The 26,349-nt window shown below is 43.0% G+C and overlaps 1 protein-coding gene across 1 annotated transcript; it reads right to left on the bottom strand.

Moving 5' to 3' along the window:
- Window positions 1-26,349, bottom strand: ALG13 (ALG13 UDP-N-acetylglucosaminyltransferase subunit). The gene is given in 26 exon segments (XM_057370160.1): window positions 1-871; window positions 977-1,157; window positions 2,005-2,045; window positions 6,831-7,002; window positions 8,046-8,098; window positions 8,218-8,253; window positions 10,652-10,761; window positions 10,925-11,035; window positions 11,037-11,075; window positions 11,220-11,454; window positions 12,141-12,268; window positions 12,864-12,964; window positions 13,841-13,905; window positions 15,100-15,208; window positions 15,904-15,979; window positions 16,697-16,877; window positions 17,220-17,301; window positions 18,620-18,692; window positions 19,608-19,654; window positions 20,313-20,363; window positions 21,076-21,159; window positions 21,481-21,638; window positions 23,385-23,494; window positions 25,211-25,349; window positions 25,541-25,700; window positions 26,157-26,349. Coding segments are annotated over 26 exon segments (2,889 nt in total). The 5' UTR covers window positions 26,238-26,349; the 3' UTR covers window positions 1-605.

Raw genomic sequence — 26,349 nt, 5'->3', positions numbered from 1 at the left:
ATTAACCACCACAGCCACCACCGAATGTGCAACAGCTTCCACAAAACAAATCTTACAAATGTACAACAATATACAACAGATCAAAACATTATTCTTACRCTTTGCATAGCCATGAAACCTATGCACTATGAAGTCTGAAGAAATACAGCTATTACAAATATGTGACCACTAGAGGCAAAGCAGCTTTGTTTTGCGAAATCTGGRAAAATAAACTTATTTTAAACATTATTATCCCCCTCTAATGACCCTGTGACAATGTTTACCTGAGTTGTAGCAGCAGCCTGATTCAGTGCTTCAGCAAGAACCAGGTGTTTGAGTGTTCAGTGCAAGCCCTGACACAACGTGCCTTTAGTGACAGCATTTTCTCACTTTCTGCAGTCACATCCAAGCTGCTCCCTGCACTACAGTACTTTGCTCCTATGCTTTGCTAATCAACTAAAGCAACAGATCTTGTCAATCATAAACCTAAAGAGGAACATCAAATTTGAACGCAGTTTGATCAACTGGCTCAACTCACTAAGAAAGGATAACATTTACAAAACMATATTGGTAATAGTTGGCAAACAAGAAATGAGAACCCAAGAAGGAGCTCCTGGCTCCCAGMTTTACATTCCCTGAGGTGCTTCAGGAGGTGCAGGGCTAGGAGAGGCCATGTAGCCCACCTGAGGCGGTGATGCTGAACTCCCAGCCTTGGCCACTGGTGRGGAATTTCCATGGGGAGGATTTACTGGATGCCAGGGACCAATGTAGCAATAGGCAGGAACCACAGAGTCAAAGCCAGGCAGAGGCTGCTGGCTGAAGGGGTCTGACACCACTGGGTAATACACTGGCCCATAGGACAGGGGTGGAGGCTCTGTATTTTGGAAGTTACCTTAAAAGAAAAAGAACAAAAAGCACATTCACACACTTTAGCCACACTCATGACCTTCTTATGCAGGCTTTCTGACCATGAACACAGCACTGCTCAAATACAAACCATTGGATGCCTCCAAGGGAACCTGGTGGATTTCAGTCTGCCCAGCATCAGGGAAGAGCTGAGGCACTGACTGGTCCAGGACAGGAGCTGGCTCAGCATATGCTGGGTACACTTCTACTGGAGATGGAGGCAGCACTGGCTGCATGTACATCATGGAGGGCCAACAGCTCTGATGGCAGTACTTGGAGGAGAGGGAAAAAYATGGTCATGCATAGCCACATCCTCTCCCCAGACCCCCTCCAAATAACTACTACTTTCAGGTCTAAAGTTAGGAAGACCATTTTTTTTCCTTCCTAGCTCTTTAAGGCAAATAAATTAACAAAAACAACACCATTAAACCAATCGAGCCTACTAGAGAAGATACTGCAATACCTGCAGCAAAAGCCACGTGCTGCTGTAGTGTCAAAGGCTTTCCAGAGAAAGAAGATTCCCACTTATTAACTTTGTCATACTCAGAGATTTTGCCTATTTCTTCAGTTRAAGGATGTTGCCTTTTTAACTTCCCTGAGCAGCAGCACTGATACTGCATTTGACTGCTGCCACAGAGACAACTCTTCAGCAGAGCAGGTTCCCAGAACACAGGGAAATGGTGCTAAACCAGCCTGAGTACAGCTGCACAAATCCTATAAGACTCAATCCACACATCTCCAAGTGCTCTTTGAGGTCTTATCTAAGTACACAAATTCTCTTAAGAATGGCTCAGGTTCTTGCCCTTTTCTTCAGAGAAAGAAAAATATTTATCCACCATCAAAAAACCCAAAAAAGCAAAAAAACTGAAAGTAAAACCAAAACAGCAGCACCACCACAACCCACAAAACAAATAATATAATGTACTTCACATTTTGATTTGGAATTTCATTTCCTGAGCCATGTTTTAATCTCCACCAAGAAAGTCTATCCATATTAATAATCATATGCACAGAATGCACATTTAGGACACTTGGAAGTTTTGAATACATCAGTACATTTGTCAAGAAACCCAGCAGTTTTTACAGACAATTTACTACACTCATTTTAAAAGCACTTACTTGCAATCCCATATTAAAATAATACCGCAAGACCTTTGTATCTGAAATTAAAGGATATGACATTAAAGAGCAGAGGAATATAAACCAAGAGACAAAAGAAACTTATACACATAAAGAACATTTTATTTTAAGTTACTCTTACTTAATGAACAACAGTATTTCAGCAYTCCTTTTTCTTTCAAATGTTAAGGGTAAAGAATGTATCTTGAATATAAATAGTTGTTAAACTGCTTTTATCTTTTCAACTAAATCCAGTCACATATTTGTGCAACAGTAGAACATTTGTCTTACCAACTTATCTAACTCAATGACTACATTACCTTTAACTTTAGTTTATTCGTTTTGATTACTCAAGTGATAACTGTCAGTGCTGTTACAAGTCTCCACTGTTTAAGCAACAAGGACTTAATTCTGGCTTCCTGTTAAGGGTGGTTTTTTAAAGGAAAAAGTATTTTCTCAAATGGAAATTTGATTATGAGCCCCTAAATTAAGCTGACCACTAAAAGCCCTCCCTCACCATAGGAATGAGGAAGGATCTGGAAGCTTGCAGACAGGCAGGAGCAGCCTCCTCACACACCCTCCAGTGACAATTCACCCCCAGAGTTATTAAATACACTGCACACACTGCAAATACCCTCTCTGGGCTGGCACACAACTTGACAGCTCCACACTGCTGCTGCCTGGTGTTAAATGTGGCTCTGGCACCAATCTTCCTTCAGAGCTTTACTGAGCCATGACCACAGGGATGTGYCAATGGGGACAACACACAGAGCAATCCTAAGACCTTCTCACCTCATTCTGGGGCCCCACAACTGTTATATTAAACCAAATGGGRGTAAGGAAGGCCAAATAAGAAATATATTCATCCCTCCCCCTTCCTCACAAGGGCGCTCAGTGCCCTGCTTTCTTGCAGAGTCTTTTACTTCTGYCTTCCCTGCACTGAATCATCTGTCCCCAGCCAAGTAAATGATAGGCTGAGAAACAGTCCCAGATGTGTGAAGGACCTTTGAAACTTCTCTCCAAAAGCAACAGGATTTTGAACTTAGAAACACATTTCTAAATGTCCAAAACCTGTGGAGCAGCTTTAAACCTTCAAAGTTGACCATTAAAAGGAAAGRAAAGTGTGTGTTTAATCCCATGGTGCAGTTCTGGAACTGTATATGACAATAATGGATTTCTTAGATTCCAACACAGATTTGCTTTAAAGTCTCAGGATRAGCAAGTGACCTATTCCACAGCACAGGCTTGGAGCTCCCAGCTGTGCTAAAGCCAAGGGAGAGCAGAGACAGCTCAGAAGGAGCCAGTAAGGGATTCAGCTTAGCAACACCTCCAGAGTTACCACCTATCCCATCTTCACAGATGCCCACTCTGCCCTAGACCAGGTYTGGGCTCCACAGTGCCTCCCCACCCACCCATCTCCCACACCTTCTCCAGCCCTGCTCTCTCTGGCACTTTGTGCCATATTTTGCTGCAGGAGGCACACCACCAGCAAAGCCAACCTGTTTTTAAACGCACAAGGATTTGTTCATCTGTTGCTTCTGCCAATTCTCAATTCTTTYACTGTTCAGCACATCTAACAGGGCAATAAATCAGGCAGCTGTTTTAGGAAGTGCACACAGATCCTTCCTTGGTCCTGGACCTGTTGGTGATCTGGCTATAGCACTGACCGCAACCAGTAAAATATTAAAAATAACCCAAAGGCTTCCACAAATGCAAACTTTTTAGTATCTAGCTGAAACTGCATCTACATCTGGAGAAAGTTGGGCTTTTTTTTAAATCAAATTTTGTTCTTCAAATCTTTATGCAAATCTATGCAAAGCAAGCATAAGAGCTGAATGAAACAGCTGTTTCCATAGAAGCGATAACAGTACAAAAGAATTGCTGGGAGACTGAAGTGACAAACTGATCCTGGAAATACTGAGGTCTGTGGAATGCTGGAACAGAMGCCAGTACAGCAGGAGAGCATTTTTTGTTTATATTCCTCTTTTAGATGTCTGGAAATCAAGTCCATCTTCAGTAAAATGTGACAATTTTACAAAGCAACAGCTAAGCCAAAAAAAGTTCTATTTTCATGTCAAGATGGATAAAGACCATGTTGACCCCTGATAAAAATCTCATCTCCTGGTAAGAGATTTTACTGTGCTGATGGGAAGCTCTGGCCAATCCTGAACACAGTAATAGCAACAGCTCTGTACCAACAGCTCCCTCAAATACAAAGCACCAGGCAAGGGCAAGACACCCAGGGTCACAGTGTTAATAAATACACTTGCCAAGTTCTAAATGCCATTAAAGCAAGATGCAAGACACAATGAAAACTGGAACAAATGCAGATATAACAAGTAATGCTAGAGCCAAGAGCAGGCTGTCCTCCCAGGTGCAGGAATTCAGTCTGTTGGCAAGTTCTGCTCCCCATCCATGGTGTCTTTAACAAAGCACACAGAACTCTAGATCAGGCACATCCACATACTTTACCCTGCCCTGCTCCAAATCTGCTGGGTTTTACATTAAAGGCCCTATAGATTCCACTCCAGCAGTGTCACATAAATGCTAAGTGTAATTTCTTATTAACTAGCAACTTTTRAAATTCCTACAGTCTGTGCCAAGGGGGACATGGCCAATATGATGTGGACTGACTCAGTTGAAGAGCTCCAGGCAGGTCTGGAGAGATTATTCATCCATATCCACTCCAGATTCTTGYCAGCACACTTAACACCCAATTCTCCCAAGTGGGGAAAGCCTCAGTTAAGGACATTCAACCAAAGCTGGAAAGCAGAAACTCTGATGTGTGCATAGGATCAGTCAGTCACACGACCACAGCAGGGAAGGCGAAAACAGAACAACCAAGACTAATAAACCTTGGATTTGAGGGCCCAGGCAAGACAGCAAAAYACCTGCAGAGAATGGCAGCAGCACCTGTGACAGCAGCAGCCTTGGTCTCTGCATTGTCACTGCTGAGCAGCTGAAAGGCACCCCAAACCCTGTTCCARCTGATGGCAGTATGTGACAAAGCTACACCCCCAAGGAACAAGCTGACCCTACATTTTAGCCCTTGTTGGTAACACTGCAGAATCACATCTTGGAGCCACAAAGCAAACCAACCAAAATATCCCACTGAACTGCACAACAGCACAGCTCTATAAATACACAATTCTTATTTTAATCAGTTAGCAGAAAAATGATTACTCTGCCACAAGCAAGTATGATATAAGCTAACTACCCTTTCCTTAGGCATTTATTTTTTTAGGATGCTGTCTAGAGCTGCACTATTCACATATTTGAGTCAGACAAACTTTCTGTTCAAAACTGGGAATGAAAATGTTTTATTGTAAGTATCTAGAATATTATTTCTCTCTCCCTGGGAGTTGCAAAGAGCCATTTTTTCTCACTATGTATTCTCACTTGGTTTCTGTTAAGCTTCCAGGGAGAACACAAGTCAGAAGTGTRCTGGAAAACAGCAGTAAAAGCACAAAACACCATCGTTACCTCGAGGCAGATCACTGCCATTGGGATCACAAGAGTAAGCTGGAACAACTGCACTGGCATCTCCCACCTCACTCACTGCAGGAAGAGGAGCTGAGTAAACTGGGAATGGCACTGAAGAAACTGCTACAATTAGAAAGAAACCAATGTCACCCAAAAATATCAACTTCACCATGGTATGTCAAACAAGCAAGGTGCTAAGTTACACAATTCAGMAGGTACTTTGACACCTCAGCACCCCTAAATACAGGCACCAACAAAATTCTGTTTAGCAATCACTTTGAAACCTTCCCAGCTAGTTTTAAAATTTCTTCTGGACACTTTTCACTATCTCAAGCCTTGACTGCTTTTCTATCTGCAAGCTGTATATCCYAGTTAAATGAAAACAAAGTCTCTTTCTCAATTACTTCTTCATATTGGAAGGCAGGCCAGACTTCGCTTACATAACTAACTCCCTGTCCTAGAACAACAGAATAGACTAATCACTTCAAGTCATCAGAAGTGTGACAGTAAAACCCACAAAAACAAGAGAAGGTTCAASATATGTCAGGACAAAAAATTCTTCTGTACAGACAACTGTTAGAACATTCATTTGGGTGGCCACACCTCTAACACAGCAGCAGGTTGGCAYCAGGGAGCAGACAGCTTTGAGAACCGTGCTGACTAAACTCTCATGCAGTGTACAAAAAAAGAGAAATAAAAAAGTGAGATAGAATTGAGCAGAATAAAAGGTGGAGTTTTTTTASATGCCAAGTGAAAAGTTGTAGAAGACAGAAGTGCTCTTTGCAAGAGGAAAACCATTTTTTCATAATAACCATTTTCTGAGAGCAAAGCAGGGACAGTACCTAAAGCAGCAAGTGCACCCTGTGACTACCCACAAACCTGATCTACTTGTACAGAAATAACTGAACAAAAAACAAAGGGTCACAGAAATGAACTGAACATTTGTGTGGATCCTGAAACACCACAGCCAGCAACTCTTCTGGAAGTGAAAAGCATTCTAGAGGCTTACTACCTCAGCTCAAGAGGAAAATTCATTGTGGGAAAGGGGAGGTGAAGAGAGCTGCACTGAACTTCTGCCTGCTGAAAAGAACTTTCTAGCAAACATTAGGCATTAGTGGTAAGGGGGGAATGCAGAGACTTGCAACTGCCATAAAAATTCAGGGGCAACTGTCCCTTCTAAATGAAGTCAGCAGCCAAGTTACAACAGAGTATTTTTAAACCAAAACAAGTGACACTTTTTTTAAGCCTTTTAACATTTGTTTTGGATGTGGGGAGGAAGTGAGGGGAAAACGTAACTGAAAACTTGGCAATCCAAGTCCACAGCTGCAGTCTGTACACTCTACCTGGCCTCCCCACAGAAAAGGGAGATACTATGACAGGCTGAACTGCTGTTTGTGGGGGAGCTGCTGTTATGACACCGGCTGGAGTGGAGGCAGCAGAATTTGGAGAGAGACCTGTAGCTGGAGCAGTATAAACATCTGTGGAGATGGAAACTGTTGCAGAGTTCACCAACACCTGGAAAAGAGTCAAGGCTATTCAACAGTCTGCCTCTGCAGCTGGCTTTGACAAAGACTATAAAAACACTGCATACTTCAAAAATTCTCACTTCACACAAATGCATGTTGTAAATCCTATCTGTAAAGGCAGCTAACTATCCAAATTCTCAAAAAATTGGCTTGAAAATATCAGTTTAGAGTTGCAGAGACCTGCAAGGCATCTTCTGTTTTGCTTGTATTTGCAGGAAATTGCATTCTCTGCTGCAARAGGTCCCCACAAACAGACACAGTCTGAGCAGAGTGGTTCCCTCTCCACAGGGATACCACAAAAAAGATACAATTCAGAGGACCAGACACTACCTTCTGGGGATAGCTGTAGGAAGCCACTTCATCTGGAGGTGACACCGAGACTGGCCCTTCTTCCTGAAGGGATTCCAAAGCAAAGCATGGTCCATTTCAGTGGCCAAGAAGCCACAAGGCACAAACACCATACCCATATTTTACTTTTTTTTTTTTTTTTTTTTTTTTTAGTTTATGGACTATACACCCAGAGTGTCTTTTGTAGCTTAGCTAATATAGTTTTATTCTGACATGCTCAGGACTGCTTTCACACCCACTGTGGAGAAGCAGGTGACTTAAAGACTTGGTTTCAAGTTAAAAAAATTAAGAAATCCAAGATAAGTTCTATCATGGATGRGATCACTCCAGTCCCACAGTGGAGGGCTAAGATTAACTAGAGCATAATCTGAAAATCAGCCTGATAAAAAAAAAAGTGCTGTCTGGAGCAGAAAAAGAAAAGTACACAGCACTCAAATACACTTTCTCTTTGCAGAGGGATAGGTGGAAAAATCATTAACGTATCCAGTRCATTTCAGACTATACTTGAAGACTCAGATAAGGCCCTCACCATTTTGGGAGGAAAAGAAGGGTGAATATATAAACAAAATTAGTGTCCCTTTCTTTCATTAAGTCTCTGGCCTACTGTACATCCAAGAACAGTTTCCATGAAGAATGTCATAAACCTAAAGGTTCCCAAATCTGAACAGTGTCAGTAAAACTTACCAAGTTTGCTGCAGGCTCTGCAGCAAACACTGTCGCAGTCTCACAGCTGGGATCTGGAGGCATAGGCAAAAAGAGCTGCATTAAATCTAATCCTTCAGAAACTTATAAACAGTTCGTAATGAATAGTACAGTCACCTAATGTTCTATCAGTAAATACGAAACCTTTACTTACCTGGAGGTGCATAGATATATTCCTCATGAAATTTCCCTACAAAGGAGAAAGAACAGGAAGTTTTGATCCAGGGAAAAAAAAAAAAGAGCAAAAAAGCTTCAAGCTGGGGTTACAGCAATTACAGTAGTGCATCCATTAACAACCTACTTTCAGTATCATCTTACTTTGTGTCTCCTTTAGGACATGTAAGGAACCTACTTTTGACAATCAAAACCACATTGGCAATCTTTTAAATGTTTTTTTTTTTACCTATTAATCCTTTGAGAACCCACCATTTTCAGTTGCTTCTTCCTCCTCCTCTAAGGTACTCAAGATTTGCTTGTTTGATGAAACAGAGTTTGGGTTTCTCCTTGTTATCCAAAATCCCCCTGGGCCAGGGACAATRGGAGCAGGGCTGGTCTGGGTCTGAAAAGCAGTGTCAGAAGCATGCCTTTAGAAATTATTTAAAGCCTTTCCATGCTCTAGAGACRCACAGAGCAGAAACAGGCACACCCAGCTTGCTGCAGCCAAAGCTTGCTAGAAGCATCATCTGTGTGTCTGTTCTAATGCAGCTCACTGCAACATGTCTCTCCTTCACCTTTTGTTCTGCCTTGCAGGCTTAAGGCAATTTATTCTTGAAGATCCACCACTGTGCTACGGCATGCAGTCAAGCTGCTCCCTCCCACAGCCTAGCCAGCTTTATCCCAAGCTCTAACAAAGCCCAAAAGGAGGGAGCAGATCCCAGACGAGGCTGCTACCCCCAACTTTATTACTGCATTCCTCATTTTAGAGCATTCCCATCACATCACCAGCAATCAGTTCATCCAAACACTGATTRTCATGGAAAAGGTTATCTTTGGTCCCAGTTAGTGGAACCAATAGGTGGCTGCTGGCATAGACACCACTGCCTGCACTAAGCTGACCCACAYGTGCAAACCTGACTATTTCAGAAAGCAGCACACATCAAGATTTCCCACAGCACCCCTTGCATGTTTTACAGGCCCTTTGTCTTTGCACTGAAATCAGTCTTTAGCCGCACCACAATGTAAAAGATTAGTTCTCTGAAGCAGGAATACAGAATTGAGATGCKTGAGTAAAAAAGCTGATTCACTCTCTTTTGTGACACTCAAAACCCTCCTCAGAAGACTCTGGTGACTATGAGATGGATAAAGTGCTCAGAGAGGCCTGAAAGATTTCCAAGGTTGAAGCAGAAGTGAGAAGWCAGAAGATTCTCCCACCAGGCCTCTAGCAGCATGGCAGAGTCCTCTGCAAGATGCATCTTTCCCCAGGAAATGTCATATTCCTTTACTAAACAAGACAAGGAAGAGACAGAGAGAAAGCTTTGGCATTGACAATAACAAAGTCACTGAATGAACATGAAAACCTATTCATTAGGAGCTGCAGGCAGAGTCTAGCAAGGGGGAGGAAAAGCCAGTGAACTGTATTGATTTCATGCTGGAAAAAAAGAAATTGCAGGTTAATATGTCCTTATTCCTTGGCACTCTTGGAGGAAAAATCAGAGCAAAGATTACAGATCTAGTATATCAGAGCAAAGAAAAAATGACTGGTGCCTAAATACCSCTAAGCACATTCCCWTTCCCTCATTTAAATACATGTCTAACACTTGTTAAGTTCACTGCTTCAACAAAGAAAAAAATTCAAACATACCACAGCTTTTTTTAGGTTTTCTTTTTCTTTTTTTAAGAACTGCTTGCCTATTCAGATACCTATGCATAAAATCATTTTTCTTAGCAAACCTAGTCCAAAGTTGGGTGTAGATACAAATTAGAAAAAAAGGTATTTTAAAACTTTAAGAAGACACTCTGCCACTTTATCTGCAGCTCAACAAAAAGACTGGTTTAAGAGAAGTCTAGATTTGTAGTCATTTCCTGTTTCTGTAGAAAAAGAAACTCTGTCAGGAACAATATGCTAAATCCAAAACACCACAACTATAAATTCTTAGGAGAAATCCAGGCTATCACTATCTGCTTTCTGAATCTTGCTACCCACATGATAAATTATGGTGTGGCAAACAAGTGAAAAGCTTTCTCCCACAATATTTAGAGCTAGACAGACATGCACGTGAGGAAGAGCTTTTGTTTTCAAACTGCAATCGAAAGAAGAAACATGACTATGTTTATGAAAATATACTAAAAAGAAAACAAGTATTGCTGGTGAGGGTATAAAGCAAGAAGGGAAGCATTTAGAAAAACTGAGGTTTCAAGCACATTTTACAGCAACTAGACTAATTTCAGTCTTCCATTCTCARAAGCACATTCACTGCTAAACCTTAGTCCAAGAAAACAAAAGCTGTTGTATATTTAGGTAAAAAAGTGCTGAGCATTCATACAGGTTTCTCTCCTCCTCTCTCTCTAGGAGAGGCTCCAGCTTACCCTTTGTTCATAACTTACTGGTGAAATGGGAAAAGCAGCATCATCCTCTCCTTCAATCTCACAGAAAGTTACAGTTTCTTCAGGATGAGGCTCCTCCGCAGCCACTGCCACAAAGCCGTACTGACACTCCTTGTTCACACCCTGCATCTGGCGGCGGCTGCGGCTGTACCAGCTTGGAACAACAGAGGAGGGGAAGAATCAGCACCACCTGCAYTTTCACCCRGGTTTGGGTACTCATTTCTAACTCAGTCCTTGCTGCAGAGCCACAAGAAAGCCTCTGTGTTCACCCWGTGCTGCAAACAGGCAATTTCTGTCCCACCATCCTCCCCCCTCACTGGCAGAGCAATATGTGGTAGAAGAGGTTTGTAGTCACTCCCCAGGACCTGCAGAAGTTGTCCGAGCTCTGACAGCCTCTCTGGCCTGGGCTGGGGTGGAATGCTGTGACGGCCAAGCATGTTGTGCCTGTCTATAAATTGGTTAGATCCCCTGAGTTTAGAGGGGAAAAGGTGGAATTCCCACAAAGTGCCTCTCAGCTATAGTTTTACCTATTGAGCAACAAAAATCCCCTCCTAACCAGGCTGCAGCAAGAATRAAAACAAGTGGCCAGTTCAGGTTTTCAAGGCTCCCTACCTCGGCATGCCAGATTCCCGGTGGTGTCTGGGAGGATTCTGCTGGTGATAGGGTTTGTAGGGTGCCATATTTGCAGCACCCTGGGAGCAGTGAACAGCAGGGAAGCGCCCTGAGGGAACACTGTGCTGCAGCCGGGGTGGCAGCATTGGCTGTCCCCTGCTGTAAGCCACAGCCATGAAYACTTCCTTCCCACGGACCTTCTTGAGCATCCTCTTCCGTGTTTTCACATCCATTTCTGCAGGTTCCATGGAGGACAAAAAAGGGAGATTTACACCTTAAACCTGAGATATAGTCTCAAATGATAAAGAGAAGACTTTGTATCTGGACCCATGGAAAAGAAAGCCAATAAGCCTATCCAGAAAAAATAAWTTTTAAGCATGGAAACTCCAGACCCTTACTTTTAAAAGGATCAAGCAGACATTGTACATGATGAGAATACAAGGATCTCACATGCCATACCTTCTCAGCTTCAGCTGATCAAACCAGCACTCAGTGTTAAAACCTCTCTYATGCAAGCTGTATTTATTTATAGAATAAAAGTAAAAACCTCAACTCCTACTCCAAATTAAACAGAATCTATATTTAATTGGCTGGGGAAGCCCATGCATCTCTGCTAATGCCAACAGACAAGCTCTCTGGTTCACTGATGTGTCTTTTTATATGGTTCTCAAGCAGCAAATTTGTTCTTGGCAATTTTGAGCAATACCCAATTTGCTCTGTATTTCAATGGATTTGCTCTTTTTCAAAGGCAAATTCATCTCTGAAAGATGATATTACATCAAACCCGCACAGTGACCATGTTTTATATCACAGGCTGCATGAAGTCACTTCCAATATCCAAAGACTGCTACAGTTACAACTGCCACGAGCACCTCCCCTACTTCCCAAGGAAAGGAACGCTTCCAGAAACTTTGTACAAACCTATTCCGGAGAAGTGTCCACCCGTTACTTTCTGATAGGCTCCTCCTCTTCTGTTGTGAGCCATATTCCAAGCAAGGACAGGAGCAACCTGTGTCACTGGCTTTAAGTTTGCCAAAGGAACTGTGTGCCTGCAGGAAGGACACCCATGTTAGATGTTGGGAGTGCCCCAGGGATACGCTCTGGACAACACAAAGTCAAGCCACAAAAACAGAAGAAAATAGTTTGTGAAAATAAATAATCTGTTTCTCTGGCACCAAACACACACTACTGCTACTTGGTTAATAAAAGAAGACATACTAGGCTTTAGTCCCAACACTATTTACTTCCTAGGGCAAGCCTCTCTCCTCTACATTTGTATGCCTCCAGAGGCACAACACAGAATTTTTGCATTTTTGCAGGGTGTTATCAATCCCAGCTTTGGAGGAGGGTGAATGATTGAACAGCAAGGGGGAGCAAGTTATTAGATTCACCAGAAGTGCCAATTATTTCGTTGCTTGGGTACAACATAAAAACTCCAGAGAACCTAACAGCAGAGGGCAATTTGCGCTCTGTGAATTAAGCCCAAACTGCCAAGATCACTTTTACATTCCAGTGAAGGAAGAGCAGCAGGATTTCACAGAAAGCATTACAATAATGATTTTGGTCATTAGAAATCCAAGAGAAAAAGAAAAACCCTCTCAACCATAAAGAGTTCAAATTTGAAATCATCACCACATTGCTTACTTTTCTGCCAGCTCCTCAACAAATACAGTCAACGTGCTGCTATCCTGTCCAACTTCCTGGATATGAGCATTGTAATACTTCCCTCCTGGTTCCAGACATACCTGGAGAGAGAACAAGGGAAGTTCTAAAAAAACCCCAGCTGCATCAGAATATTGTCTACAAACCACTAATAGCAAAGGCTTCTCCTAACCAGTCCTACAATACTGGAACAACCACGCCCAGGAGTCTCAAATGCTTCYTCAAAATTGCAGGCAAAATAAAGAGCACTGTGCAAACTTCTGGGAGGATAAAAGGAAATAAAAATCAGTCTTGTGAGCAACTGAGAGGCAAGATAGCTGCTCCCTAACTTATTTTTATCCCCTGTGCCCAGCAGATAAGTACCAAGAAAGACTGCTGCTTAAGAGCTTGAGGAGAACAGAAGATAAAATAGGAAAAAGGAAAGCTCTGCTCAGTGAGAAACAAGTCACTGAGTGAATCATCAGCACTACCTTAAAGAGTGATAAAAAACAAGCCCTCACTACATACGACATCAGAATACAAAGAAAACTGACCTTCCTTTCAGATCTCCTGTCCAGATCATTCCACTCCTCCCTTTTTTAGCTCTCCCCTTTTTATTTTATAAAAATATTTTGGTACCTCACTGTTGAGAAAGAAGACTATCCAAAATTGTCACTTAGTCCAAGTAAAAAATCTAAAGACAACTACATCAAAAGGACCTCCTGTACATTTTGAGCTCTGCCTGGAACTTCCACACTTAGAGAATGTGTATGACTGGTTTACACTGAATTCCCAAACTGCTTTTCCTTCACATTACAAATTTAAAGATAGATTTTAGAAAGAAATACCATTTAAAAGAACATCTACAAGGAAGAGAATGAGAAAAGCCTTACTGTAAAATCAAATGATTTCATGGTTTATCATAGACCATTTAAAGCAGTTTTAAGTTTATCGTAACCGTGTCTCCTTTGAGTACTAACCTGACACTTGTCTCCTAAATAGTACTGTCTCCCAGCAAACACCATGTAGTCAGTTTTTTGAAGCTCTAAAAATAAACAAATAAATAAAAGGGAGAAAACCTTTAAACTACTGTTCTTACTTCACATATCCTACAAATACTTCATGACAGCATCCAACTAGAGTTTATAAACCAATTGAGTTAAATAATTCCTGTGCATAGCTGAACATTGCCCACAGTAGCAGTGGAGTAACTCTAGATGTTCTTATAATAGACCATAGCCAGACTAAGTCRCATGAGACCAATAACATCCAGATAACGCAGTAAGCAGCACTACTACTGCACCAATGCATCTTCTGTGATGACACAGAGTTAATTCTGCATTTAATACAAATCCTGAAATTAAGAATGTTGGACAAGTCTTATCTTGCCACAGCCCCAGTGGCACTTGGCAAACCRAAATGTCATCCAGGAAAAGCTAACATTGCCTGAAGTCTCCTTGCTGTTAGATTTCAGCTTTTTTTACCTCTGTTTCTTGCCTGGCTTCTCTGCACGTCAGTATTCTACTCAGATAATTGGTTACCACACTCTGTTCCAAGAATTTTAATGATCCTCATTACTGATTACGCAGTGGTAAAATGCTGGAGTTCTTCCGCATGCAAAGCACTTTGGGTCAGACATCAAATATCACTTAAAAACTTATCTTTCTTGGTAAATCCTTGCTTTACAGATCAGCCATAGTGAATGCCAAAAAGCAACCAACCTTTCCCAAGCCATGAGAACCATGAAATTTCTACAGAATGTTAAAGCCCAGGAGGGCTGGGAAGCAGGAAAAAGCTCATCTCATTTGACAGATCTCAATGCTAAATTTGAGATCTTCATTATTATACAATTCTGAGGCCAAAATCRTGCTATAAAAAGGAGTCTTTGCACACATGCTGTAACAAAAAACTCTCACATTTGAATGCCTTCCAATACAACAGAATGACAACAGAGTTCTGTACTCTGCTTTGAATCCTCCTATTTCCTATACACAGTAAGTAGCAGAGATCAGATTTTTARCGACTTTGTACCATTACACAGTATCAGAGGCCGTGCATTTTGTACCTTCAATGGCAGACAGGAAACGTAGGACATGTCCTACCTACAGCTATCTGCTRGGTTCACCTGTGCCCTTCACATTTCAGCTGTGAAGAAACAGCTGATAGGACTCAGATTCATGAATTTAATGCTAAGCCTGCTACAGGAAGTGTTTTTTGACTTTTCCCTTCCCAAAGATACCTTTTCTGCTGTCCAGCCAAACATCAAACTCCACATTTCGATAGATGGAGGAGTCCAGTGCCTTTAGGACTTTATAAGGAACAGGCATCTTTGGAGGATTTTCTGGAGGCTAAAAACAGAATTGGAATGGAGTATTAACAAGTGCATTTCACATGTTCAGCACAGTCTCTATCCTGCCAGCATCTGTAGACCMTTTTAAAACCTACAGATGCTATTTTCAAAAATTTTCACTTTCATTGTATTTCCCTAAAAACTGAACTCCAAGCATGAAAGCAGATTTAGGCACTCAGGTGCTGAGCAAACAGACTTTAGAAAGCACTGGGGCAGGCTCAAGAGTAACATTTGGCATTTCTGTACTCAGAAGTTAACCAGACCAGTGAAGCCAAAGCTTCAAAAGTCAGTGAGAAGTTCAGCTATTGTATCTGAAAACTCCACTTCTGTAGAGCTTCTAAAACTATTCTAAAGCAATTTATACTGTGCTCAAGACAAGAGCAAACCAATCTAAACTGTTTTCTGGGGAAAAAAAGCAAACCGAGAAACACCTGCTAAGCTCAATCTTTTGGGGGAAATAAGAATTAGCTACAGAAGAACTAGAGAACTTCAGAGATAAAAAGTGCATTTCCAGTTTAAGAGAAACTCAAGAGCAAAACAAAAAAAAGTAGATGGAAGAAATAAGCCACCCACTTTCCAAAAAACCATTTTTAGTAAATAGTAAAGAGGATTTAGCCCTAACAAGGGTAACATTATACAACAGAAAAAAAACCACCCCAAATGCAAATCATAAGGACTTTTCCCCTGACAAACCTTTTGTTCTTCAATGTCTTGTTTGAATTTAGTTTCCTGCGTGTTGTCAGTATCATTGCCTTCCCAGTCATCCAGTCTAAGTAATTGAAAACAAGATTACAAACAATGCAACACACGATTTCTACCAGAATTAATACCACCAACTGTTCATACAGCCTGAAAAAGCACCATGGTGCCATCAAGTGGTACATTTTGCTTTAAACACTAGTGAAGTGCAATGCAGTGCAGGACAAACCTTTTCCAAGCTTTAAGAACATAACCTTTGCTTGCTCCAACACCCACCCCTAACGAGGGCTACTGCTTGTGTTAGGAAAGAATGAATGTGATCCCACTGACTGATTAAATTCTTGCACTGTCAAGCATAAAAAGACACTCTRTGCCAAGTCCCATCAAACCAATGTTGTCTGAAAGCATTCAGAGGCAACTCTCAAGCTTTCAGAGCTATTGGAGGCTTAGAAGAGTAGCAAGTTTCTCATTTAAAAAAGTAATAAAAAAGCTCTAATGAAATAAGGAGCAATTTTACTTACAAATTAGCTGTCATTTTACAGAATAACACACCACTATAACCCAGCCTGCAGCAGAAGACACTCAAATTACGTGACACTTCCCAGCTCCAAGGAAAGCACACTCTCTTCCGCGATATACTTGTGCTTTGTATTTGTGTCATGACATAGAAAAAAAGAGTTAATATTTTGTAAAAATTCATAGAAACTTGGAAAAGTTGTCCTCTGCAAAGTTTTAAAGGCTTTTTTTCTTGCTTCCCTCTCACCAGATCCCCTTCCCAATATACTACCTCTTTTCTGATGGATTTCTGGCCTCTTTTTCATGGAGRCAACCAAAGTTTGCATCCTCACTTCCTACAGGACCACTGTTTCTGTTCTTCTTGGATCCACTTCGAAACACCTCAACTGCAGACCTTAATTCTTCCTCATCCATGCCAAACACATCTTTGTACAGGATCTCATATAATACAGCTGAACAAATCAATACAAAGCWCGATAATACGAGATCCGTAAGAACTGCTGCAGTTTTCAAGGCAGGCGTATCTTCAGGTACTATCTACTGTTACAAGGCAGTAGTGACATTAAATGCAGTTAGGGACAAGATCATAAAGTAACTCAGCTGAARGAAGGGATCTCTGGATGTCATTTGGGCCAATACCCCACTTAACAGATAGAAAAATGAGTGTATGCATATTATGCCATAAGTGAGCTTTCATGGCTCTTCKCCCCACCCCTGAAAACTGAAACAAACCCTGCCTATAAACATCTGAAAACACACGGTTCTCTTCCATAGAAAAATGATTTCAAGTTTACCCTGGCAAATAGCAGCATTTTCCTGAAATTGTTTTGAATACACAGAGTCATAATGGCCGTTACCGGAACAACACAGTAAAATCTGGGAAAATAAAAAAAAGAGGCTTTAAGGCTGGAATGATGTAACCCCAAATTCCATCTGATATCCTTTCATTCTAGAGTTGACATMATCTCATAAAAAACTAAATGTTCTCAATATAAATATGAAAAAGCTATAGCATCACCTCAGAACTGAAATTTAGGTAAACTCGCTAAATTAGTTTTTTCTATCATACAAAAAACATCTGTAYATCCTGCTCTATTGAAGATGAATTATGAGTTTGTTTCCAGCATACSTCCAAAACCATCAATTGGCTCAGGAGGTAAAATAAATACAACTCATTGAATGCAGCACCCCTGAGACACACTGCCCCAAAAGTCAAAGGCACATTTCATCCTTCCCTTCCTGAGAGACTAGGAGAACACATTTACTTCTGTAGCCCTTAAAACCCTTGCTTTTTATAAACAGAAGAATTGCTTTCTACARCACATTTACATGGTGTGTCAATGCATCTGTCCCACCAAACCCCATTCTGGCACACAACCACAGCCAACTGCAAGGGGCAGAATCCCTCGGGCAGCTGTCAGCACGCTGCTAGCAAGGATGCTTCCCAGAAAGCAGCTCCCAGAGGGAGCCGAGATGCCAGGACTTAATTCTGTGTGCTCTGTGTATTCTGCCAACACAAGCTCTCCCCTCGTGGTGAGGAAGAGCAACACCAGAAGGAGCTGCTGCCTGCACTCGCAGTGTAATGACAGACAGCTGCCAACACTTAATGAGAGCTCTGGTGGGAAAGCCTGGGAGGGCAAACACACACTTAGACCATGCTGCTTGATTTTTAAACTCAACTCATTCTGGAATTACATTAAGCYACACAGGGAACTGTGTAGATGAAGAAAGAAGCATATATAAATGAAGACAACAATGCTCATCAACAGATCATTAACAGATCATTCAGAGCAGAATGGCCACTTTAGCAAATCTAACAGCCCACACTGAAATCCACGACACAGCAGCTTTACTTCAGCTCCATAGCAGTGGTCACAACTGTGCATCCACCTCTACACGGCTCCAAAAAACACCAGAGGGATCCGATGCAAGGTAATGCAGAGTATTTGTCCTTCATACTCCTTGCTTTTGCCCCCAGCAGCAATTCTGATGTCAGTAAGTTGTTCCAATAGCTCCCATTCTTAACTGGAATTAATTTGTACGTCACAAAAATCACTCAGTTTGTTAAGTCATCCCTTTCCATTAGCTTCCCCTTTCCACGGGAAAAAAAACTGTACACCTCATCCAGCTCCAGGAAAAGTAAGAAACCGGACTAACAGGGGAACAGAACGAAACTGGCCTCACTTCTACTGACCTTGTCTTCAAAGTCATTGTCTGTAGCACGTGTAGGTGGYTTCTCAGGGTACCGGTACACAATGAAGTCTCGCCTAGAGAAGCAGAGGGAAAACAAGACTAGCAAGAGCAGACTTTCAGTAGAACCACACTACGAAGTGTTTGCAGGGAGTCGTTTAGAGCTGTTGGTTTACAGACAAATCAAGCAAAGCACTTTTCCTGATAAATGAATGCTGCAATAAAGGAATAGCCAGATGAGTAAACCCATCTTGAGGGGAAAATAAAAATTATCTGTGAAAGACCATGATGTTTACTCACAGATTAAATTAAGTACTTAGGCTAACAGAAGAGTGCTCAGACACTGACACAATTCAGTTAAAGTGATTTAGTAACTCTTCATTAGGACTAGAACCTCAGTGCAGGGAYACAATAATTCTTGCCCGACTTCAGTTTGATCTTTTAGGACTGGGACAGAATGAGCCTGCAAAAAGCAGCTTCTAATTTCTACCACTGGAGAGACAGATTACTTTTCACAGATAATAGCATTTTTAGCAAGGCAGCATCACYTGAACAGTTCTGTGTTGCCTCTGAAATAAAAATCAGTGTTTATACACCAGGCAGGGCAGATACTCCTCACTTCTGGAGTTTACAAGAACACCTACGTCAGTTTTAGCCATGCTTATAACTACCCCACAGGGTTTTCACTATGCACACCTTCTCGTTTTTCCCCATTTTCCATCCTTCAACYACTAGAAACAAACACTTGACACTCAAGTTTAACATCAGCAAGAAGATAACAAACAAACATCCCTGGAAACTGTCCCTCCCCTTAATTCCCACTAGGGGAACAAGGGCACAGTTTATATGTCAGTTAAGTACGACTTTTAGGGAAGCATTTCTCGTCACGTTTCACACATTCACCCCCCCAGTGACATTTGGAAGATTCTGGGGCCAGAACCCCCACACCCACAAGTCCAAAACAAGGTGAAACTTCAAAAAGACATACTTACTTGTACATCACTGATAAAGCACCCATTTCCAGCTGRCCAGCACTTTCCTATGCAAGATTATGAGATGACATGACATAATAAAAGCATTTAAACACCAACAACTGTATTCTAAGCTTCTGTAGTATTAAAATATATATTCAAACTCATCAGGTTGTTAAAACAATCAATATATTGGAAGTTGAGATATAAGGATTTAGGGGAGAGTGAGGTAAATGGGGTCTGCTACATGGGATGACCACAATTRCCAAAATTATTAAGATAGAGCAGCTCTGGCAGCAAATCAAACACACCGCTCAAGATACAATTTTTTAAACSCACATTGGTTCCAGAAACTGCTGCATTCACCAAGGTTATTGGTCAAACTAAAACAAAAGTCTGAACAGTAAAGGAAGAAGCAGGGGATTGCAAAAACTGACAAACATTTAATRTATTTTGCTTTTTCCTTCTTAGAGGAGAACTACAGTTATGAATAAGCTTTTACCGTCCAGCCCCTTTACTCCCATAAAAATTCCCCACTAAAACTAGTATTGTTTATACATGTATAGTTTATTCACATTTACTCACTACAAACCCTTAGTATTAMCTACACAAATGAGACCCCACAAACTCAAATTTTAACCCCACAAACATTTTAAATCATYGTCTAAATACCCTCCTGTTCTAGTYTCTAAAAACTTCAATCTTTTAGTCTTAGAGCAGTCTTACCTTTGGATCTCCTAGTCGTTCTAGGTATTTCTCAAATGACCCTTCCACATACTTTAAACAAAACAAAGAAGAACACAAATAAGAACTTCAGCAGCTGGGAAGCAAAGTTAAATTTAAACCTAAATACTACATGACAGCTACTAGCTGTTGAATTGGAGGGGACAGGGCAAAGTCTTGGGATATATTACAGGGGAATGATAAGGGATATCATCTGGGGAATAGCAAGAGATGCAAAAAAAAAGATATTAAGGATATTGAGTCCAAGTAATACTCAAGTCCCTCCTAGATTAGATTAAGAACAAAAAAAAATCCAAAACACAATCCCCCAAAAATCCACCAACACCATACAAACCCACACTGCAGATACACCAACTGCCACAGACAAAACCAATCAAAAAACCCACCTCAAAACCCCCTAACTTTATGTAATTATTTCAGAATGTCACACCACCTTTTAATATTTGTTTCTTGCTCCACAATCCTACACRCTTTCCACCTACTAAATTCTGCAATAGTTGCTCCACAGAGATTACACTACATAAATAATACTCACTGCTTGGGTTTCAGTAAATTGRTTGAATGCAGGAACTTCAGAGACAAAGTCAAATAAATCTTGTSCAAGCAAAACTCAACCCTGCCATTTCTCCTCACTTACAAGCCTCAAGTGTGGCAAAGCATCGTGTTCTCGGTACTCATACTAAACCAGTCCCCCTTCCACAGCCCTTCCCTCTAGGTACCCAGCTGTCTAACACGCAGTACTTACGGATTCAAACCTAGACTGGTGCTCCCTCATAAACGAGACACAAGCTTTTCTAACTTCTGCGTGATAAATTTGAGTTGAAAACAGCTGGAAAAATAACGGTATGAAAGGAGAAAACGTCAGTCTTGACGCCTCGCGTTATTCAGCCCGTAGGCTTTACAGACTAACGCCACCACAACAAGGGGCAGKGCAGGGGGCCAGGGGCACCGGCGCACACCTGAGGGAAGCCCAAGCGGCCGGAGCCATCGCACCCATCCCCACACGCATTCCCACCCATCCCACTGCCGCAACCCCGCTCTGGGCACTCGGGCGRATCTCCAGGAGCACTCCCGGAGCACCCCCGGCCCACCCCCGGCCCGCCCCAGGCCTGAGGCGCCCCGGCTGCCCCCAGCCCGGCCGGCTGCGTACCTGCTCCGAGACGGCTCGGAAGAGGCACGAGGCATCCTTGGCCGTCATCTTGCGGTACAGCCCCAGGCTKCCCAGGTAGTCGTCCATGGCCACCTCGCTGAAGGACTTCTGCCCGAAGTACTTCTTGGAGCCCTTGTGCATCTTCCCGGCCAGGGCGGCTGAGGCGAGCACGGAGAGGCGAGCACGGAGACGCGGGCACGGAGACGCGGGCGAGGCGCGAGGAGGCCGCCACGGGGGCGCCGCTAATGAACCCCGCTAATGAGGCACCGCGCCCACCTGCGGGACTCCCCGGCCCCGGCCCCTCGCATCCCGCTGCACTGTCCCCGCCGGGCCGCGTTAGGCTGGCCCGCTGGCCCTCGGCGTGGCTGCGCATCCAAGCCGCGGCGAGCATCTCCGTCTGGTAAAAGGGCTCTAAGCTGGCTCCATCCAACTTCATCGGTCACCGAGCCCCTGACTGCCARTAACCAGCGGGACCATCAGCGCAGTGGCTGTTCAGAATTCCCCTGCGTGCTCCCGAGGCAAGCTGCTAGCAGTGAATTTGAAATAACAGCTCCATGGAAATCGTTAAGGGAGTGAAAAATCTTAGTYGCTCCTTATCAAGTATTTGAGGCAAACTTTGGGATTTGGCAAAAGTGACCCTTGCTCAACTGTGCGGTCGGATTTATTTCACATGTAGTCTTTTGTGCTTGATTTGATTAGAATGCCCGTATGTATTTTTAATTACCTCATWAAAATTGTACTTAAACATCAGATGCAGTAATACAAGTTTTATTTTCTTGTTTTAAACAACAAAGCCCCCGAACCAATAATGTCCGTGTAGGAAGTGCTATTAGCACCAATTATGTGCACTTCTAAAATTCTAGAGCATGAGAGACCTAAGAACATGCATGAATATTTTAAAGTTTAAGCCCCTTTTGGTTTTCAAAATATTTACTTGAGTAAATCAATGTAAAATCAACAGTCGTCAATGTCAATACCTTAAATGGGAAGCTCTGATCRGCATCAAAGAATCACAGAATGCCTTGGGTTGGGAGGGACCCTAAAATTCATCCAGTTTYAACACCCCTGCCATGGGCAGGGRCACCTTCCACTGTCCCAGGATGCTCCAAGCCCTGTCCAAGCTGGCCTTGGACACTTCCAAGGAKGGGACAGCCACAGCTRATCWGGGCACCCTGTRCCAGGGTCTCCCCACCCTCCCARGGAACAATTTMTTCCYTACRCATAATMTAATAGGAAACAYTGGGTGTGCAGAAGTCCAAACTAGTGGGTTATGATGAGGTAATACCATGTAGATGGAGTGATTGTATTGCCAAGCCTGTCCCCCTCCTATGTTGTATTTTGTGGGTAAATCACCCAAAGCCAGGGCAGCTGTGGACACTTTGGCAGCAGATTTACAGCTGACCTTTTTCACCTGGATTCACCACATGCCTTTTTCCCTTCTTTGAGTCTTAAGTCTCTCACTTTTAAGCTCTTTTTTTCAGTGCTTCTGTAAACACGTGAACCAAGAGCTATAAAGGCATCGGCAGAACATGACAGGAACATCAACGTAGACAATTTATTTCCACCTGTACTTGGYAAATATGGTCAAGAGACCACTATGCATATGACATGCCTTTTAAGTAGTTGAGCTTGTCCTCATCATTGGAATTACCATCCCAGTGCAGATTTTTGTGATGTAAATACGTTGGCTAATGAAACTAGACAGTTCCTACTCCATCCTTATTGGCATTGTGCTCCTTTAAGCCTAAAGCTGGATGAGACTAAATTGGAAGCCATTTAATGTCAGTTAATACTAGGTGATATTTTTTTAGAGGATTTGGCCCAGTTGGTGGATATTTAGTGTTGAAGGCCTCAGTAGGAGATGAGACATTTTATTCTAACATTTTTATTTCTTTGTTTTGTTTATTGAAACCCAAGAACTTTATCCAAGAACGAAGCAAACTTTTCTGGCTGTCCAGGAGGAAAAGGTTTTAAAGTTGACAAGTCCATTGACTGCAATGTCTCCACAAGAGTGCTGTAAAAAAAAGACCAAAACCAAAAATTAAAGAAGAAAAATCCATCCCAAAGGGAATTRTTTCTTTATACACACAATTTTCTTTCTATTTATCCATACATAATTCTTTAGCATGGAAATATAAATCAGGACATGCAAGAGACCCCAGAGAGCACCAGGCCCTAGCCTGCGCTGGCTCGTAGGCAGCATTACTGAGAACATAATTCCATCAGCTTTCAAACAATTTCAGGGCTTGAACATTCTAATTTTCTGTGGTTGCAATGCTGGGATACTGAACAAGATCTGAGGCTCTCCCCCATAACCATACCAGGAAATTCATCCTGTTTGAACACATGGCAGAGCTCTCCCCTGATCACAAAGCCAGAAAGAACAGCTACATCAATCTGTTACTTGCTATTATCAGGCTGCAAATAAGGCTCAAATGCTTGGCACTGCCCAACAAAAAGAAATAAAAATTCCACAGCTGACAGAAGCACCAAGATAATGAGTTTAAGAAACTTGCTCCATGTAAATGAAYGCCAGGCCTAGTCTGTTCAGAAAGCTCTTCTGAAACATATGAAATCCTACTTGCAAGGCAAAGGAACAAGATGCAGACAAAGTAGTGGGAGTTACAYTTTCTCTGCCTTCAGTTTAAAAGTAATCTGTTACTTTTAGAAGGGAGTCAATCAGAAGTAAATAAAAATCAGTAAGACATAGTCAAAAACAGGAGAGGAAATAAAACCCAATAAGAGTCAGAATGAACTCTAAAAAAATGAGTTGGGGGTAGGGGTGAGATTTTTTTTGGTGTGTTGTTTGTTTGGTGGTTTATTTTGGGGTGGGTCTTCTTGTGTGTTTTAGTTTGGTTGGTTGTTAGTTTTCCTTTTTTTTTTCCCTGAATTGACAGCAGTAAAACACCTTGTCGGAGGTTATGGTGCATTCAGGAAGTTTGGTGAAAAGGGCAGCCTCAGTGAGTACTTGAAAGACAAAGGTGTTGAAAGTTACTAACTAGACAATATCTAATTTATTAATCCCCTGAGTCCAAGTAATTAAAAGGATAAGAAACACAAGACAGAAACACAAGCAAGTCCTGTATGTTCTTGCCCTGTTTCTGCTTTTGCCTGGGCAGCTGCATATGGCCACTGCAAACAGGACACTGAACTGTACAGACTCTTGATCAGTAAGACCATTCTTACGTTTTGTTCTACATACTCCAGATACTTTGTGTTATGTCAGTGAATCCAAAGCCAACTTTACTGCCCTTTACAAGGAAAATCCAGATAGCAAAATGATAGTCCTAAGTCTGCAGGGACGAATTGACCCTCTGTGGTTTATGGTTACAAACTGATCTGATGGTCTGGGCTGTTTTATTCCTAGACTTCAAAAAAAAAAAAAAATCCAACAACTAGTGAAAAAGAGCAGAGAGATAGAGTAGCTGTTAGGTACCTCTACTGTGCTACCTGACCCTTCCAAGTTCAACCATTTCTATTTAGCTTATATTATTCTTCTTTTAATGTGAATACATGTGCCCTCAAATGGAAAAAAAAATATTAGAAGAGAGCATGGTCAAAAGGCTTGGTAAGTGTGGTAAATTAGTACCTAATCTATCCACTCTGAAAAATCTAATATCYGGATGGATGTTACAGAGAAGGATGTTCATTTCCTTGTTACATTCTCAGTTCTGCAGTAACATGAAATTAATGTTCTTGTCCATCTAGCATAGCCACAGCAGCTCCATACCTGCAGTTGCAGTAGAGGACATAGCCATCCCTGTGGAGCTGTTTGGCCAGTTCAAGCTGATGGTTGTCCATCAGCTTGTCATTTATTACTACTATTAGTGGCTTTCCTTTTTCTAGAGTCTCCAGGCAGCTGCCGGCACCTACAAGAGAAACAAAAAAACACAGTGAGTGATGAAATATCCTAATACTTGCTCCTAGAACAGGGGAGACTGTTAAACAGCCCACCTCTAGCTATGGATCTCAACATTCCCAGCCAGCCCACCCCTGAGCCCGAAAGACTTCATCCCCCTAACCTCCTACAGCAGGTCCCGAGAAGTAAAYGGGGCTGTACCTGCGTGGCTGATGACCAGGTCAGCGCTCTGCAGGTCCTCAGCCAGCGAGTCCTTGAAGCGGAACACTTCCACCGCCAGKGCCCCGCTGCTGCCGGGCTGTGGCAGCGAGCCCCGGCCCACCTGCAGCACCAGCTTCTGGAAACCGCGGCTGTGCAGCGCCTGCGGGCAACGGGAGSGGTGAATGGAGGGGATAACGGGGAGAGAACGGCGGGAGGAAGGGAGGGATGGAGGAGACGGGGATCAGAGGGGGATGATGCGGAGGGATGACAGCGGTGGAATGAAGGGATAAGGCGGAGACAGAGGGGGTGTGTGAGGGGTGTGTGAGAGATGTGTGGAGAACGTGCCCAACTCGGGCACCGCGGCGCCTAGCCCAGTTCCCGGTTACCCCGGCCCCCGTACCGCTGCTCCTCCCTCCCCACTCCACTCCACTCCACTCCACAGACCGACCCTCCCTTTCCTTCACGCCTGTCCCCAGGGCCCCCCGGGTGGCTCCGGCCGCCTCAGACAGCCCGGCACCACTGCCCGGGAGGGCGGGGCAGCTGGCGGCGCGCAGGCGCCAGCCCCGGGCAGAGCAGGCCCGCACCGGAGCGGGGTGCCGTGTCTCGGCCGCCTGACCTGCAGCGCGGGCGGGGAGCGGGCGGCGGCGATCAGCTCATCGAAGCTGGTGGTGCCCACCGTGACGAACACGGACTTCATGGCGGCCGGGACGGGCCGGCCCCAGGACCGCCAGGGGGCGCCGCCCGCCCGCTCAGCGCTCCCGAAATGGCGGCCGTGCTGAGGGGCGGCACCGGGCGGGCGGGAACGCCCC

The sequence above is a fragment of the Malurus melanocephalus genome, unplaced genomic scaffold (assembly GCF_030028575.1).
Source record: "Malurus melanocephalus ecotype Western Australia unplaced genomic scaffold, MMel_1.1 scaffold_120, whole genome shotgun sequence".
NCBI classification, from domain to species: Eukaryota; Metazoa; Chordata; class Aves; order Passeriformes; family Maluridae; genus Malurus; species Malurus melanocephalus.
This window is presented reverse-complemented; position numbering and strand designations above follow the sequence as displayed.